At 50.1% G+C, this 18310-nt stretch overlaps 1 protein-coding gene across 2 annotated transcripts in view; it reads left to right on the top strand.

Moving 5' to 3' along the window:
- The first annotated feature begins 2100 nt into the window (after positions 1 to 2100).
- Positions 2101 to 18310, top strand: part of IREB2 (iron responsive element binding protein 2) — a 42506-nt gene continuing 26296 nt past the window's right edge. The window contains exons 1-4 of one of the 2 annotated variants that reach the window (XM_027570045.2): positions 2101 to 2232; positions 3677 to 3766; positions 16573 to 16738; positions 17933 to 18070. In XM_027570045.2, the coding sequence (XP_027425846.1) occupies positions 2214 to 2232; positions 3677 to 3766; positions 16573 to 16738; positions 17933 to 18070 (413 nt within the window). In that variant the 5' untranslated portion in view covers positions 2101 to 2213. Of the gene's footprint in view, positions 2233 to 3676; positions 3767 to 6402; positions 6563 to 16572; positions 16739 to 17932; positions 18071 to 18310 lie in introns of those variants that run through there. The other variant, XM_027570046.2, reaches the window with a different exon arrangement.

Raw genomic sequence — 18310 nt, forward strand, 5'->3', positions numbered from 1 at the left:
CCATTATAAGTAGATGCAAGCATCTGATGACATCATTATGTCATGTAGTAATGACATGCCTGCGTCCTATATATTGTAATAATGTTTTCTAATAAGTTCCTTCCCTTTTATTTTTCCTTTATATTACAGTTAGGGCATCATGCAGTTTATTTTATTGTTTTGTGTAAGTCATATTACGTGTGAATTTCATGCCAGGATAGCAAAGGAGACATTACAAAATCATATGCCTTGAAAGCGAGTGTTGGGCTTGATGGGGTGGAGAAGAACTCATCTAATTTCTGGTCAAAGAGAGGTCTGCAGAGGATCTTCAGGAAGATATGTTCTTTGGTAAAAAGAGAGAGATGCTCTGGGGTGCCTGGCTGGCTCAGTCAGGAGAGCATGTGACTCTTCATCTTGAGGTTGTGAGTTCAAGCCCCATGTTGGGTGTGGAGACATTAAAAAATAGTAATAAAAAGAGAGAGATGATCTGCACCAGTTCCCGTTCTGCTTTGGGACATTGTAGGACATCATGTTTCTGTATGATGTGGTCATCTTATAACCACGAGGTGATGGGGTCTCTGATGATGTGACTGATTTGCTGCAGCGGCCCCGGAACAGTCTACTATGGATTTTGCCATGGGAGATAATTACAGGTCTGTATTGTTTAAGCCACTGTCCGTTGGGTATTCTTGCATGCAGCTAAAAGCACCTAACTGGAATGTGGGGAATATCGTAAATCAGCAATTACAATCAAGTGTAATAAAAGTGCATTATCTACAATATAGGCTAGGGAAGCATTTCTTTTTTTTAAGATTTTATTTATTTATTTGAGAGAGAGCATGAGCAGGGTAGGAGACAGAGGAAGAAGCTGGGGACTTTGTGGGACTCAATCCCAGGATCCTGGGATCATGACCTGAGCAGAAGGTCAGACGCTTAAGCGACTGAGCCACCCAGGCGCCCTGAGAGGGAAGCATTTCATCAGGTTCCCAAACCAGACTCAGGGTTGGGGAAGGTCAGCGAATATTTCCTGTAGGAAATAATATCTGGACTAAGGACTGAGGACGAGTAGGGTTTAGCCAGAAAGGGCATGACGTTATCACAGTGAGAGAGGTGATTCTGCCTAAAGAGGTTCCCTGGAAAAGGGGAGGAACCGTAGGTGTGAGATAGCAGTCCATGGAGGACTAAGTTGAACCTGTGGGCTTGTTCATCCATTTGAACCGAGTTCAAGTCCTGAGTGAGTCACTTGGTGGCGGTGTACCGCTGGCTAAGTTCCTGAACTGTGTGTGTTCATCATCGCGAAGATGAAGATTACAAGAGGACTCACGTCCTGGGTCCTTTGTGAGAAGACTGTCGTTCAGACAGGGAGGGTTCAAATCTAGAACGGGGTGGGAACCGGCGGTACGGCTAGGGAGGTGAATAAGGGGGAAACAGATTGGGGTTTGCACGGACAGGTCCTGGGTCAAGGACGATGCGCGGGTTCCTGGCTTGGACAGCCGCCGAGGCACGCACGACGACAGGACTCGTGGGCCTGGTGGGGAGACGCGTGCCCTAAAGCACACACATATCCGGGCTCGGGAGCTGGAGCCCGGGAAGCAGCAGCTAACCCCGAACGAGGCCAGAGGACCAGGTGGGACGGGCCGGGGCTCGGGGAGCAGGGGCGCAGGGCACAGCCCTGGGGTCTACGGACACCCCGACGCCGAGCGGCGGGCACAGCCTGAGCAGCCTTCGGGACACGCAGGAAAAAACCAGGCCAACAGTCAGGTCGCGGAAGCCGATGGGAGGGGAAGGCCTGGGGACCCGGCTCGGCCCGCGCAGCCACGCGTCCCGGACCCGAGGCGGCTTGGCGCCGGGGGGCCCGCGGGGGCCGGGGGCTGAGGCGCAGCGACGCGGGGAACCCTCACTCCGCGGCTGGCCGAGCCGAGCGTGCGAGGGGGCCGGCGCGGGGGCCCCCGGGACTCGTCCCCGCAGCCAGCGCCGGGCGCCCGCGAGCACCGCCTCCCGGGAGCACCGCCCCGCGTCTTTCTTTGTTTCCACGTCCGAAGATCTCGCGACAGTCGGGCGGCAAATCTCGCGAGCGCAGGCCGGCCTGGCGCTGCGGCTCTCGCGGTGTTTGCGCGAGACTGCCCCTAGCCTGCTCCCCCGCCGCCCGCCTGCCTTCCTGCCCTCTCCCCGCCCGGCCTCCCCCGCCTTCCCCCGCGGGCCCCCTCCGCGCAGGGATACTATGGTCTCCGGCGATGGACGCCCCAGGTGCAGGTCAGTGCCCGCCCCGCGCCGCGCCGCTCGCGCCGCTCGCTCCCCTCGCCGGGGGTAGCTGGGCCGAGGCCCTCGGGCTCGGGCCGCGCTCCCTGGGGCCCCCCGCCGCCCTCGCCCCGGCCCGGGCCTGCGCGGGGCCCGCCGCTGCCCGCGGCCGCTGCTCGGCAGCCCTGGCCGGCCGGGGTCGGGAGGGGCCGCCCGCCGCCCCGCCGCCCCGCCGCCCCCGTCCGCGGGGTCGGGCAGCGTCTCCTTGCTGGGGTCCCGCGGGCCGCTGCTGGGCCCCGCCGCCCGGCCCCAGCCCCTCTCTCTGCTGCGGTCCCCGGGCCGGGGTCGGGGGCGGTCAAGGCCGGGCTCGAGTCAGCCGGCTCCGGACTGTGCGCTGCGGCGCTGGCTCTCCCCGCCCCCCCCTGCCCCCTGCCTCTCCTGCTCCCCTGCCCCCCTGCCCCCCGTCCCCTGCCCTTCCTCTCCCCCCTCTGCTCCCCTGCCCCCTGCCTCTCCTGCCCCTGCTGCCCTCCCCCGTGCCCTTCCGCCCCCTGCTCCTCTGTCCGCCTATCCCCCCTTTCCCCCACCCGCAACAAGAGAGGGAACACTCATGCTCTCTGAGGCGGCCGTGCTGCCTTCTCCCCTGGGCTCAGGGGGCTGCCCTCACGGAGGGTCCTGCCCACGCACAGCGATGAGTCTGCACAAAAGACCTGACCTGAAGACTCTTCTCCCCCCCCCCCCCCCCCCGCCCCGGACGTTGGGAGCTGGGGAGCGCTCCAGTGAGACCCCCAGGTTCATGTGCAAAACCAGAAAGACTTGTTCCCTTGGCAAGAATCTGCTAATTTACCCAGATAATTTTGTTCATTTCTACCTTCAGTCTAAGACCTAGTAGTCTTCCTGCTAAGTTTTGTGTTTTGGTGTGATTTTGCTTTTGTCCATGTTGTTGAATGCTCTGTAAAAATTTGTCTTTCGATTATTTTTTAAAAAATCAATCCTTCTGACAGTTGTCAGGTTCTCAGATTGTTCTGTCTGTACTTAGCATTTTTCAGTACTTCAGTACTTCCTAAAAGGCCTGTACATCATTTAAATCGTTCTTGTTTCTCCTTCCCGGGTATTCTTTGTTACCACATTTCAGGAGTTAATTATCTTACCTGTTTTTATTTGACAAGAGTCATGATTTGAGCTGTGTTGGTCCAATACAGTGGACCCTGGCCATGTGTGATTATTTAATTTTAAATTAATAAAAGTTAAATTTTAAAATTCAGTTCCTCCCTGGCTATAGCCACATTTCAAGTGCTCAGTAGCCACATGTGGCCAATGGCGGTCTTACTAGACCTCACAAATAGAGAACATTTGCACCATGGCAGAAAATTCTCTTGGACAAAGTGGATTTCCAGTTATTTTCATTTTAAATTAAGGTACTTTGTAGCTGTGTTTAATGAAAGTATAATTTTTTTTTCAGGATACGCCTTTGAGTACCTTATTGAAACATTGAATGACAGTTCGCATAAGAAGTTCTTCAATGTACCTAGACTTGGAGGCACCAAGTATGGTAATGTTGCTTAAATTTTGGGGGGTTTGTTTAGTTTGTAGTAATAAGAATGCATTTATTAATTTGAGCTGAAGAAATAATTGACTCCCACCGTGTTGTAACAGGCAAACCTACACATAACCTCTTAACATTTTAAAAACTCCTCTTGGGACAAGTTTTGTTTGAGGAGGATGCAAGTCCATACTTAAACTTCTCATTTACAAATGTAAGTTAATTTAAGAATGATTTTTTTTCCTGCGGAGAAACTAAGGCAATTTAAAAACAACAAAAAAGCCTGACTGGTGATATTCTACACCTATTATATGCATGCTTTAATTTTTCAAGTGAACAGTGCCCACGATTCTTTATCTGTCATACCTGTATAGGAATCGTCAGCAGACCCCCTGATTTGAGTGGTGCTCCAGTACTGGGCATGGTTTAGCCGGGCCTGTGCGCCAACGCTTTCAGCAGACCTTTGCAGGTACCTGATTGGGGCCAAACCTTTCCCTGAGATCTCAGAAGAGAGAACTTGGCTCAACCCTAGGGAACTGGATGGAAGTCTTGACTTTGACAGTGGAGCACCTGAACCAGCCAATGAAGGGAAGACCTGTTTGGAAGAGTGGTTTTTGTTTGTTTGTGTGGATTTCCTGGGAAAACTAGTGGGAAAGATAAATGCCAAGTCTATTGCAGTGAATTTTATTTTATTTTATTATTTTATTTTTTTTAAATTTTATTTATTTATTTTACAGAGAGAGACACAGTGAGAGAAGGAACACAAGCAGGGGGAGTGGGAGAGGGAGAAGCAGGCTCCCCACTGAGCAGGGAGCCCGATGCGGGGCTCGATCCCAGGACCCTGGGATCATGACCTGAGCCGAAGGCAGACACTTAATGATGGAGCCACCCAGGCACGCCTATTGCAGTAAATTTTAGAGAGAGCTTTTAATCTTGTACTCTTTTAAGAAGATTGCTTTTGTGATTTTTCTGTAGATTTTGATGTATTTAAATATTGTAGCCTGCCACTAGCAGTTTTTGTTATATATCATGAGAAAATTTCAATATTTTGGAGAAGAAACCTGTCTTAGAATTAGGCTGCCCTTAAAAATAAGAGGTTCACCAAAGTGAGAGCAGTTTTCTTTACCTTCCGTGTTTAGGTGCCATTATTTGTATTGAGAGAGGTTGGTGGTTTTCCTAAGTGCCACGTATCTTTAATTCACATTTATTTTATTCTTTCACCAATGATAAGTTCGCATTAGTTTTGAAAAGGGAACATCTAAATTGCTTATACATAAGAAAGATTTTTTCACTTCTAATATTTAGTGATTCTGGCCTAGAAGATTTTTAATCCATATTTTATAGCTTAATAAATAATGAAAGAACATATGTGAGGATATTTTAAAAATTGGGCCTAAGTTCTTTCTGTGGATGATTTGTGGAAATATGCCCACTTGAGATGGCCTATATTTCCGAAATGGGGAAAATTAGTAGAAAACTTTCAAAAATAATTAAAGTGCATTGAAAGAGAATGGTTCATGATGTAAAAGCTAAATTTTCTCTGGAAAATAAGTTTTCATGGGCATCTAGAGATAACTGAGTTTCAGAGTATCCAGGTTTTTATAACCATGATAAATACAGTAATAACACACCTGTAAATATAAATGCTTTCAAAACAGAAATTTGGTTTTTATTTCCATGGGATTAAAGCCCTGTTTTATTCATGGAGTGGTTATTATGAAAGGCTTATTAATAATTACTAGAGCAATTTCTTAGTAATTACTTGAGGGAATAAAATTTGAAAGAAGAATTGACTTGGAGAGAGAGGAGTAACTTGAATAGCAGGTTGTTTTGCTTGTTTATCATCAGAACAGAACGTGTGTGTGCCCTTTTGGGGAACCCAGATTGAGTGGCCCTGCGGACCTGTGCTCAGGGGGGCATTGCTTAGGCGGTCACTGGGGTTCGGGCCAGTGCCGGCTGGCTGGAGAGCCAGCTGTGGTGAGCTCCCTGCTAGTGGAGGGGAGTGTGCTCCGTCCTCTCCTGTCCTGGGGAGGAAAGACGGGGTGAACTCCTGTCAGCCCCCTGCTCACCTGTCAGGAATGCCTGCAGCATGGGGAACTGAAAACCTTCTGTACAATGACTTTAACGAATGGAGGTTTATCTTTCTCACGAGCAGGAATCCAGACTTGGCAGACTGGGGCTGACCAGCGTCAGCAAGGACCCCGGAGCCAGGCTTCTTGTTTTCAGTTTTGCTTTCATTCTTTTGGTGGCAAGGGCTGCTTCACTTCACCTCCAGGCACTGCCCGTGTTCTAGGCCGCTGGAAGGGCAACAGGGGGAGAAGAGCCGCTGCATGGGCCTGCATGTCCCTGGCCGCTCTCCCCTTCCAGGAGGCCGGAGGACAGAGGGAGTAGCCTTCTGGCGTTTATGGGGGACAGCGCAGGGAGAACCAGCCTGGATTCCTCCTTCCCTGCATACCTCCCCTTCCTCAGTCTGTCTTTCCATGGGGCACAATACAAATCATTTGATTTCTGCTCTTTTACTGCCATTTTATCTTTTTGCTTCCCAGGCTTACACTCACAGGATCTTTACGGAAGTGGACACATTGTGCACATCGATTCCATTTTGGTCTTATATAATTTCACTTACAGCAAATCGCCTTTTTAGGGATCTGGAGCTGCCCATGTGGCCCTCAAGTGCACTGACGGTGATGACGGAGATGTCGAGTAACTGTTACCGTGAAAATAGACCTGTTTCCGAGGGGGAGAAATCACTGCTCCCAGAGAGTCAGAGGCTGCTTTCTGAAGGAGCAAGGACTTAAGCTGCTGGTGAGCAGAGGGCTCACAGAGGACAGTCCATGCTCAGGGAGTTAGGGGCAGGGCAGACCTTGTACAGGCAGAAGGGAAGGTGTGGAGGGCAGGACGTGGGAGGGCTGGCTGTCACGAAGCCTGTTGTGGAGACTAGCTGTCCCTGAGCAGCGGGGCTGCTGCTGTCCTTCAGCTCAGCCCAGCCACTCGTCTGCCTCCCTGACCTGCAGTGAAGCCAAGACTGGGTTTTCCAAATCCTAATTTGCAGCCTCTGAAAAAGTCTGTTTTTAGGAGTGTTTTTATCATTTATAAGAAATTAGATTGGGGTTGAGAATCACAGAAAGACCACAGTACAGGCAGAAACAGTCTCATTGTTGATGTGTAGGTACAACTCGAAGTAGATGTGCTGCTTTGAACAGAAACGCAGTGTGTGTTGGTTTGTAACCTTTTGTTTACTTGCTATCTCGTGAACATCTTTCCATGTCCTGGAATACTAGTCCCCGTGCTGCTTCTGCTCGGTGTCTGAGTCAGGGAGCGGGAGTTCAGGTAGCAGGGGATGCGCGACTTCTCAGCAGCCTCGTGAACATCTTTCCATGTCCTGGAATACTAGTCCCCGTGCTGCTTCTGCTCGGTGTCTGAGTCAGGGAGCGGGAGTTCAGGTAGCAGGGGATGCGCGACTTCGCGGCAGCCTCTGACGGCCGCACAGGACGGCCCGTGTGGGTGCACCACGGCTTAGCAGCTCTGAGTGTGGAGGTCGTCACCGGCTCGTCCCTGTTGACGCGCAGCTCTTCTGTATGTGTCACATTTCCGTTTTGATGTGAGCTTGTCATTCTATAGCATTCCCTCCACCCTTGTCAACGTTTTTCTTTTCTACTTTTACTGTATACTGTGTGCTCAGTCTTCACCCTTGACATAAGGAACAGAAACTCAAGGAAAGATGTGGCAGTTTGCAGACGTCCGAAGACGCAGGCGGAAAGCACAGTGCTCACGGGGACCAGGATTTCTGAGCCAGGGACTGTTTCTTTTGTCACTTGAAGGCTGCCTTGTCTCTTCATCCCTGTTTCCATTTGCCGTCTACCCTCTAGTCATCTGTCTCTCCAGGCCCACTTACTCGTTTTGTGGAATGCCCAGGGTAGCCACTGTTGGCCATGAGGTTGTGATTGTCTTACCAGCCAGTTAAGACTGGTTGTCCCCATAGCTGACTTTTTTGCCTCTTGCTTTGGCCTAGTTTGGCTGGGCTTGTCACGTGTCTGTTGCTGGGGCAGTTACCTTGCTAGAAGGAACCCAAGTCCCTCTTTTCTAATCGTGCCCTGCGTTGGACTCTGGAATGGGCTGTGTGTCAGGTTAGCAATGAAATAGATCGTTTGTAGAGTCGACACAGTGCACACCTTTCCAAGGATTACTTTTACCTAATATGATTGTACTGTTCCAGGTACAACCATGGAGTCACCAACCCTCCACATTTGTCCAAGGTTCTGTTGATTTTATCTCTGCTATTGTTGACGTTTTCTGTTCTAGATTTAGCCCTTTGGGTGGCCAAGAAGAGACACCTGCTACCTCAAGTGAAGAAAGGTTTATTGTCATGATACCGAGCTCCCAGGCCAATGAAATGTGGCTGTATCTCCAAAAAAATGGGCCAGAATTGAGGAAGCTCTGTATTTTCTCTCTCAAGGCTTCAGATTTTCTGTGCCCTCTACTGCACTGCAGCCCAGCCTCCTGCCTGCTGACTTTACGTGGGGCCCCAAATGGCAGCCTCGGCCCCTCACTTATCTCTGAACACCTTTCTGGTTCAGTCTGTGTCCTGATTGCAAGTTCCTGGGAGAGGAATGTAATTGTCCTTGTGTATTTTCCCTCCTGAGGCTGTTGGCCACTGACCCCTGCCCAGGATTGGCTGTGGCTTCCACGCGGTAGCCAGGGAGGTAAATGGGACACAGAGGACTGCCTGTTCCATGGGTGGCTGTTTGCACAGGCCCCACAGGGTGCATCTGCTGGGTTAGCAGCTGCTGCTAGATTACATGCTCACCAGGAGTGAATGGGAAGAGTGGGTGTTTCTCCACTTTCATCAGTAATAGGTACGATTTTTATTTTCTCCGTGTTTGTCAGTGAGTGGGGGAAAACATCTGAAAGAAGTTTTCTCTTTTTTGCTTTCTTAGATTATTCGTGGCAGTATATATATATATTTTTAAATTAAAAAAAACAGGTCAGTTCTTTATTTTGAAGAGGGCCAGATAACGCGTGTAGCACGCACAGTGGTTGTGTTACAGGAAAGGAGCTCAGACTTAGGGGACCCAGATTTTTCATAATGGACAGTAGGCATACCTGCCTTTTGCTCCAGAAGGAGACGCTATCAGTATCTTCAAGGCCATTCACTGTATTAACTTTGTTTAAAGAATGTCCTGGAACAAAGGCAGTTACCGCCCATGCTTGCAAGTCATGCTGAACTGTGAGGTGGGAGATGGGGACACGGCCTTCCTGCAGCCCGTTAGAAGTGGGGGTGGTGTGGGAGCTGGGAGGAAAGAGTACAGGGAACACGGTCTCCTGCAGCCCGTTAGAAGTGGAGGGGGGAGCTGGGAGGAAAGAGTTTGACGAGGGACGGAATGATTAGCTGTCTTGAATATTGCTGAGGGACATTGTTTCTTTGGTGTTTAAGGATAGAAATCAGATTAGTGTGGAAACAGTGAATGGAAGTATAGAAAAATGGACATCGGGAATATAGTGATTCTCAAAAAACCTTGTTGAGAGTTTGAAGAAAAAAGCCCGTGGCAGCTGCGTGCGCTACATTGAGAGACAGGCGCAGCTCTGTGCGCTACACTGAGAAGCCCGTGGCAGCACTACAGTGAGAGACAGGCCCGTGGCAGCTGCGTGCGCTACACTGAGAGGCCAGCCCGTGGCAGCTGCGTGCGCTACACCGAGAGGCCCGTGGCAGCTGCGTGTGCTACAGAGGCCGGCCCGTGGCAGCTGCGTGTGCTACACTGAGAGGCCGGCCTGTGGCAGCTGCGTGCGCTACACTGAGAGGCCGGCCCGTGGCAGCTGCGTGCGCTACACTGAGAGGCTGGCCCGTGGCAGCTGCGTGCGCTACACTGAGAGGCCCGTGGCAGCTGCGTGCGCTACACCGAGAGACCTGTGGCAGCGTACACTACAGTGAGAGACAGGCCCGTGGCAGCTGTGTGCACTACACTGAGAGGCCGGCCCGTGGCAGCTGCGTGCACTACACTGAGAGGCCCGTGGCAGCTGCGTGTGCTACACTGAGAGGCCGGCCCGTGGCAGCTGTGTGCGCTACAGTGAGAGGCCGGCCCGTGGCAGCTGCGTGCACTACACTGAGAGGCCCGTGGCAGCTGCGTGCGCTACACTGAGAGGCCGGCCCGTGGCAGCTGTGTGCGCTACAGTGAGAGGCCGGCCTGTGGCAGCTGCGTGCACTACACTGAGAGGCCGGCCCGTGGCAGCTGCGTGCACTACAGAGAGGCTGGCCCGTGGCAGCTGCGTGTGCTACACTGAGAGGCCCGTGGCAGCTGCGTGCGCTACACTGAGAGGCCCGTGGCAGCTGCGTGCGCTACACTGAGAGGCCCGTGGCAGCTGCGTGCACTACAGAGAGGCCGGCCCGTGGCAGCTGCGTGCTCTACACTGAGAGGCCCGTGGCAGCTGCGTGCGCTACACTGAGAGGCCCGTGGCAGCTGCGTGCGCTACAGAGAGGCCGGCCCGTGGCAGCTGCGTGCATTACCCTGGGGCTAGAGGCCGTTGAATGGGAAGAGTCCGGTTGCGGGCTGCATTGCAGATGCGGGAGAGAGGATGATGGATGACTCGGGCCTGCCGTGTGCCAGCAGGAGTGGGATGCAGAGCCCCTCCCGAGAGGCGAGCACTTAGTGGGTTCACGGCTGCCTCCTCAGATGGGGAGGGAGTAGCCCCAGGGCGGCTGGGTGCATGGTTGCAGCCGGAGGAGGGGGAGGTGGGAGGTGGGAGGTAGGGCTGGGTCCCGCAGGAGGAAGGTGGACGTGGGGCGTGAAGGGGAGCAGGTGCAGCTGACGCCGTGGTCATGGGTTCATGCTGGTCCCGGGGTCTCTGGTTGTTGAGGGTTTCTTTTATTCCTCCTCCACATGTCACCACCATTAAAACCCCCGTGAACTCTTTCACACCCACGAGAATGGGTAGTACATAGGAAATAGACTAAGAACCTTCATACTCTGCTGGGGGGGATATAGAATTGTGCAGCCACTTTGGAAAACTGGCAGTTCTTAAAACTTTAAATACAAATTTACCATATGACCCAGCAATTCCATTCTGAGGAATCTACCCAAGAGAAATAAAAACACTTATCCACACAAAGATCTGCAGATGAGTGATCTGAACAGCATTACTCCTTCAGTGGGTGAGTGGATGGGCAGAATGTGGTAGGTCTACACCATGGAATACTCTTCAGCACGAATAGGGCTTGAGTCTGGCTACAGACCACAGCATGGACACACTCGGGAGGGTGCTCAGTGAAAGCAGCCAGACGCGGTGAGGGACCTTGTGCGATTGCGTTTGCACAAAGTAAGCCAGAGACGACAGAGCTGTCGAGACCCAGTCGCCAAGTGGTTTCCTGTGGTGGGAGAGGGCAGGGAGGGGCTGATTGCAGGTGAGCGGGAGAGACCTGGCGGATTGTGGTGCTGACAGCACAGCTTGGGGAGGGAGACTTTCATGAGGGGCAGAATACGCCATGATAGCATTATTTTTAAAACAAAGTTTTTAAGCAGGAAAAGTGACGTGGGGTTCACCGCCTGACACAGGTGGGCGTACTGATGGACTGAGAATGAAAGAACGGGGGGGAGTGCAGGTCTGGGGAGCGAGAGGTCTAACCACCCGGAACCTAAACGGTGGAACCGAGGGAGCAGGCCAACGGGCGGTGCTCTGGGGGTCAGTCAGGTGTGCGGACTCGCAGCATGGTTTGGTTGGAGCAGGAGAGTGTGCGTGGGGGTGGGACAGTCGGACAGGGAAGAAGGAGCAATGAGGGCCCGTTCTGTGCTGGGGGAGGGACACTGGAGTGTCTGCCGGCCTCCCTGGTTATGGCTCTGGGGTATCGCCTCTGGAGTCACCTCGGGTTAAGTACCGTTGTGGGGGGAGCACCTCGACATCTACTCCCCAGCAGGTCCGAAATAAGTAACTGCAGGTGTTACCGTTAGAATAGTTGAGAAAGATGGGCGCCTTGGTGGCTCCGAGGTCGTGATCCCAGGGTTCTGGGATCGAGCTCCGCAGGGGGAGAGAGCGCATGCACACACATAAGCATCGGGGAGAGGCAGCCCCCCCCCCCCCCCTGAGCAGGGAGCCCCACGCTCCGTTGGCACACAGGCCCTGGTGTTACCCCCATGAGCGTCCCTGCGACGTGCTGTTGGCTTGCCCCAGAGTGAATGGTCCACGAGAGGGAGGCTGGTGCTGGGAGACTTCACGCCATGGCCTTTGGAGCCCCGTGCTATTGCCTCCGCCATGCTCTGTTGGTCACACGACAGCCCTGTGGAAGGTGGTGTGACGACGAATGCCAGCAGGGGAAGGTGATCGTATTGTCTGGAGGCCACCGGGCACAGAACGTTTGAGGGACGGCTGGTGTGCCTCTGCGTCGCTCCTTGTAGGCCGATGGGAGTTACGACAGGCTTAGGCACATTTGCAAGTTAGTGCTTCTTAACGACAACTGTCCAGTTAACAGTGACGTTTTGTTCTTAGAGCATGCTTATTTGATAGTTGCTTTTAAATTTAATACTGAATGGGCGCCTGGGGGCTCAGTTGGTTGATTGACTGCCTTCGGCTCAGGTCATGATCCTGGAGTCCCGGGATCGAGTCCCGCATAGGGCTCCCTGCTCGGCGGGGAGTCTGCTTCTCCCTCTGACCCTTCCCCCTCTCATGTGCTCTCTCTCTCTCATTGTCTCTCAAATAAATAAATAAAATCTTAAAAAAATATATAAATTTAATACTGAATTTTCAAGTCTTAGAATTAAAAACCCAGTAAGACCACTGAGGTAATAACCAAAACAGTAGCCCCTTGCCCTACCCTGAATTTCTACTCTGCAGAGAATACCATTTCTGATACTCTTGGCTGTTTCTTACGGTACCTTCCTCTATGTTACTAAAAAGCCTAGCTTATACGCCTGTGTTTTGATTTTCAGTTATAGACTTCTAACTTTCTACTGTGGAAAATAAGAGGTTGGCAATTTTCTACATATATCCCAGGTGCCTTTTCTTAGTTATCAAGCCAGCATTCCATGTTTATATTTTGATGGCCCTAAATGTTCCCAGCCAGTCCGTGTAGTAAATGACGATTGCATCTTGTTTCTCTTACAACTTTGTGTTTTTTCCTTGAAGTAATGATTGTCTTTTTCTGTTTGCTAAGTTTGCTGTGTCTTTATCAGTAATTCCTCTCCAAATTCTCTAGAAGAACTAACTCCCGGTAGAATCAGGTAGTCTGGCAGTTCATTTTTCCCTCTTCTGTTGACAGTGTCTCACCTGGACTTCCTCGCCTGCCGCACGGGGGACCCCACTGTGTCCTAGCCTGTGTGCTGTTCTGCTCTCCACTTCTTTCCATAGCGTCCGTCCCAGGAAGCACAGTGTTGGAGGCCTTGCGTGATTGACGCGCGGCTGCCCACGGACAGAGCTCTCTGGGCTGGAAATGATTTTCCCTTGGTGTTTCGAAGGCCTTGTTCCGTGGCCTCTTAGCCCCTCACCCAGCCCTCGAGCAGCCCAGGCTGCCCTGCGTCCCCGTCTTCGCCTTCGGTTGCCCCTCTTCCGTGTGGGCAACGGTCATCCATGCACTGTTGGCCAAAATCTTTTGAGTTGTGCTTCTCTTTGTTCCTGTGGGTTTGTGACTTTATTTCTTTACTATTCTCTTAGTGGGTTTCAAAAGTGAATGGACATAATTGCTGGAGTTTGCCATATTTTATTAGAAATTGAGTAAATGCTTTCTGTGAAGATCTTTAAACAAAAAGTATTCCTGATATTGTTTTTCCAGGACAGTTAACCACATAGAAAACTGGTCTGTGTATTTGCTTCTGTGATGTTTTCCTCCTCATTATTTCCAAGTGTTCTATCAAAAAATCTCTCCCCTGCAGTTCCCCTTGCTTTGGAGGACTTTGTTGTGTTTCTCATTGAGGTAGGATGACAACTCATGTGTGTTTGTGGGTTTTATGAGTATTGGGTACTCACTCCGTTAGGTGGCTGGTGTGCCTGTTTTAGGCAAGAACACGAATCAGCTTGAGTCCGTCTGTCAAGGTCAGACCTGTAGTAAATGGCAGATACAGGCGTTCAGTCCAGTGTTTCTGGTTATGTAGTCCTTTGTCTCCACACTTAAAACCTCATTCATCTTTAACTTGTGTGAGTTAAAATTTCAGTCCTAAAAGTAGGGACAAAATCATAACCCACTTTGTATTTGTCCGCCAGTTAACGACATTTGCTAACCTTTTGTTTAAAATACTCCACCATCTCTGGGGGCGCAGTCCGTGGGCGTCTGCCTCCCGCTCAGGTCATGGTTCCAGGGTCCTGGGATTGAGTCCCGCATCGGGCTCCCTGCTCAGTGGGGAGCCTGCTTCTCCCTCTCCCTCTGCCTGCCTGCTTGTGATCTGTCAGATAAATAAATAAAACGTTTAAAATAAAATAAAACATTTCACCATCTCCGTAACCTATAAATACACTTTAGCATACAGCACTGATGTGTGAAAGGACTTTCCAAAGTAATACTCTCAGTGCCTTTATTATATCTAATAAAATTAACAGTAATTTCTTCCTGTGATCTAGAACCCGGTTCATATTCAGATTTCCCGTGTCTCAGGCAGGTTCGCATGGAGCACTTGGTTGCTGCACCTCGTAAGTCCCTGGCGGTCTGTCAGGCTCGCCCTCTCTCCGTGTTCCTTGCCATTTGGGTGTGGGGGCAGCCATGTGTGTTGGTCCGGTCGCTCCTTCACAGGGTCCCCTTTCTGCTGCGCTGCCCCTGTTTGCTGTCGGTGGGAGGTGGGGTTGGCTGTCTGGACGTGCGGACGTTTGCAAGAACCCTGGTGGTGGGGCTTGGATCTTTGCTTTCCTCAGAGCAGACAGTGTCTCTCCTGTCCCGCATTTGGAGGTGCTGGTGGTTGTCGTTGGTGCCCGCGGGCTCCATCCGTTCCAAGTTCTGTGACCATGTCTCACCGAATATTCCAGCGCTGTCCAGGGGCTGCACGTGGGAGATGCTGCGAATGACACCCTCCCCTTCTGTGTTATTAGCTCCCACTCCTCTGTGAGGAGCTTGCTCTTGGCTATTTGGTTCCTTGAATGAGGAAGGACGAGATCGATGATTGATCGTTTCCCCCGATGTGAGTTTTCAGGGTCATGAGTTGCTCTAGGAACTTGCATGGCATCGATGAAGGGTTTTTTAAAGAGTCCTTATGAACAAGGGCTGTTTTTGTGTTTGATGCATGTCAGTGAATTGGATGCTCACACTGACCCACCAGCGTTCCCTGCAGCTTCTGACACAGGATGTCCTGGGCCTATTTCCACCCTTTCCCAGACGTGGGAGGAACTCTGGGGGGAACGCGGGTGCTCTCCTAGTGGGAAAATAGTAGTTAGCGAAACAGCAGGCCGAGAGGCTGGGGGGCCCTGGTGGATTGTCACTGGGGCATTTTCACTCAACAGAGCTGGAAACACTTATTGTTTAGAAAGAGAGAAACAAACTGAGTTTGTACTTAGGATTCCAATTGAAATGGAAGTTTTTTTTTTAAGTTAGCCACTCTGATTTTATACTTCTGTGTCATTACTCTTAAAAATCCTGGTTTCCAGCCACAGGAACACAAGTGCTTTTTGCCTCCTCTCGTCACACGTGGGACTTCAAGCTGCACCTTCTGTACTACTAATACCTGAACATACTTTGTTTTCTTTGTGGATCTTTTTGTCCTTTTTACACATCCTGCCAGGGAGATGCAGCCAAAATGTTGTGGGAATAGATACTAACTCTTCAGTTTGTCCTTTCATTGTTCTTTCTTGGGGTTGGGGGGGGAGTATATGTTAATTTTATTTAATATATATATATATATATTTTTAAGATTTTATTTATTTATTTGACAGAGAGAGACAGTGAGAGCAGGAACACAAGCAGGGGGAGTGGGAGAGGGAGAAACAGGCTTCCTGCTGAGCAGGGAGCCCGATGCGGGGCTCGATCCCAGGACCCTGGGATCATGACCTGAGCCGAAGGCAGACGCTTGATGACTGAGCCACCCAGGCGCCCTTTATTTAATATATTTTTATACTTTAAAAATATTTAGTAATATTTTAAAGTACATATTTAATTTATCCTTTAAAATTTTGTATTTGTTATGCAGTAATTTGTATTCTTACACCTTTTTTAATGCCTTTTCTTACTGAAATGGTGGGGTGCTGTAAGCATGGTTTTGCACTGCGTTTTCTCGGAATGGTACGTTCTGGAGATCACTCCTTATCGACATGCAGACATCTTCATCCCTTTAGACAGCTGCATAGTGGGCCGCTGTGTGGGCTGCCGGGAGTCTGCAGCCAGCCCCATGCTGAGTCAGTCTTAAATCTGGTGTGAGACTTGAGTATGATTGAAAACTTAACGGTGTTGGGGTCTGTGTCTCTCTGATACACTTAAACGAGGACTCAAGGGTGAGTGACAATTAGCATGAACTGAATTTGACTCATGTAAGCACCCTGATTTAAACTTAACCACTTTTGATGGAAATCTTTAAAATTTATTACAGATTTCTGTACAGTCTAGGGATGTTTTCATTATTATATTTAATTCCCATTTTCTGTGTCTTCCTGAATGTTAAGTATTGGTCAGTCTCATGTGCCCATTTCAGAAATGTGCAGCTCTTTCAAGAATGTTTAATCTCTGCTTTTTCAGCACCTTGGCTGACATATGGGAAAGTCAGATTGATAGTAAGCTTGATATTAACATAAACGGTGTTTTCCTCCGTGTTTACTGAGACTGAGAAAACAGTGCAGCCCTGTCTTTATCTCCTTGCTCTTGTGACTTCTATGTAGTTAAGACTACGCTCTTAGTAACAGTAATACTGTCTCTGACTCAGATGTGCTGCCTTACTCAATACGGGTCCTGTTGGAAGCTGCTGTGCGGAACTGTGATGGCTTTTTAATGAAAAAGGAAGATGTCATGAACATTTTAGACTGGAAAACCAAACAAAGCAATGTCGAAGTGCCCTTTTTCCCTGCCCGTGTTCTTCTTCAAGATTTTACGTGAGTGATAGAGCATTTCCTTCTTAAAATTCAGACTCCCTGATTGTTGGCTCTGTTTTTAATTCTGAAGATTAGTTTATAAATTTAAAGAATTGTCCTTTCTAAACTAAAGCCATTCATTAAAAATGAGGCGCTTGTTTCTTGCACTGTTTGTTGAAAATCTGCTTTTGCGGGACTCTGCCTGCTTGTTGTCCCCAGTTGGTGAGTGGGCTTCTCAGACAGACCTTCAAAGCCTTATTGCCCAGCTGCCATACCTGCGCCTCTCCACGCCGCCCCCATCACAAGAGATGCCCGACTCTTCTCTTTCCCTCCTCATCCAGTCTGTCAGCAAGTTCTGTGGACTCTGCCTTTGAGACGTGTCCTGAGCCCACGTACCTCTTACTGTCTCCACCCTGTCCCGGTCCTGCGCCGGGCGCTCTCAGCGGGACTACAGCTGTCAGTGTCTCTAGCCAGTCCCCTCCTCGCACACTTACAGTCTGTGTCGTCTTTTCACGGTAGATCACGTGACTTAATTATAAATGGTAACCAGGGCCTGTCATTCCCCCGTACACCAGTGAATGTCCATCACACTTGGAATAAAATCCGGAGTCTGATCTGAGTCCCCAGGAATTGTCTATTGGAAGCGTTTGGAAGGAGCTGTAGGAGTTAGGTAGATAAATAACAGCGCCCCCCTCACTCACCCCCTCAAATCTGGTTTGCATGCCACTGTTCTTTATACCCTTTGTGCGCTGCTATTACAGTATTTACAATACTGTTCTGTGGTCACGACCCCATCTTCCCTGCAGCCTCCTGTTTCTGACTAGCCGTGCCTCCGGTGTCTGGAGGCACATAATCTAGTCGAGAGCCCGGAGTCCTGAGAAGGACTGAGAAGGAGTCCCCTCCTCCTCCTCTGGGAGGGAGGGGAGTCTCATGAAATTTAAGACAGGGAAAGAATTCCATAGACAGTTTTCTGGAAGGTTCCTTTTGCCTCTAAAAGTCCTCTCTTGTGTTATTTGTGACACTCAAGTTCTCAGTGACATTAATGCTAATTCTCATGAAACCAGGATATGTCCAACTTTGGATAACAAGTATGTAATCTAACGCGAGTGCAAACTAGAAAGGGATACGCTTAGATGTAAAACTGAATAAATGTATCTTATTTGAGCATATGAACGTACAATTCAGACCATAATTCCATCATTCTTTATTTTTTAGTGGAATACCAGCAATGGTGGACTTTGCTGCTATGAGGGAGGCAGTGAAAATTCTTGGAGGTGACCCGAAGAAGGTCCACCCTGCCTGCCCGACAGATCTCACAGTTGACCATTCTTTACAGATCGACTTCAGTAAATGGTACGTGAGTACAGGTATTTGTGAAGACAGCTGTGCGAGGTAGCCAGCCAGCATCCAGCCCCTGCCCTGGTTAGAGGAAAGGGAGCAGAGACTGTGGGTGCCTGAGTAAAGGCTGCCACGTTTAGTATACATTGATGTAGGAACAGCTGGTGAAGTTTATGTACTGATGAATTTTTTTAACGGAGTCTGAATTTAAAATGGTGTTCATGTTTGTAGATTTCTGCTGCCATTTTTGATTAA

This window comes from Zalophus californianus, chromosome 6 (genome assembly GCF_009762305.2).
Source record: "Zalophus californianus isolate mZalCal1 chromosome 6, mZalCal1.pri.v2, whole genome shotgun sequence".
In the NCBI taxonomy this organism is placed as follows: domain Eukaryota; kingdom Metazoa; phylum Chordata; class Mammalia; order Carnivora; family Otariidae; genus Zalophus; species Zalophus californianus.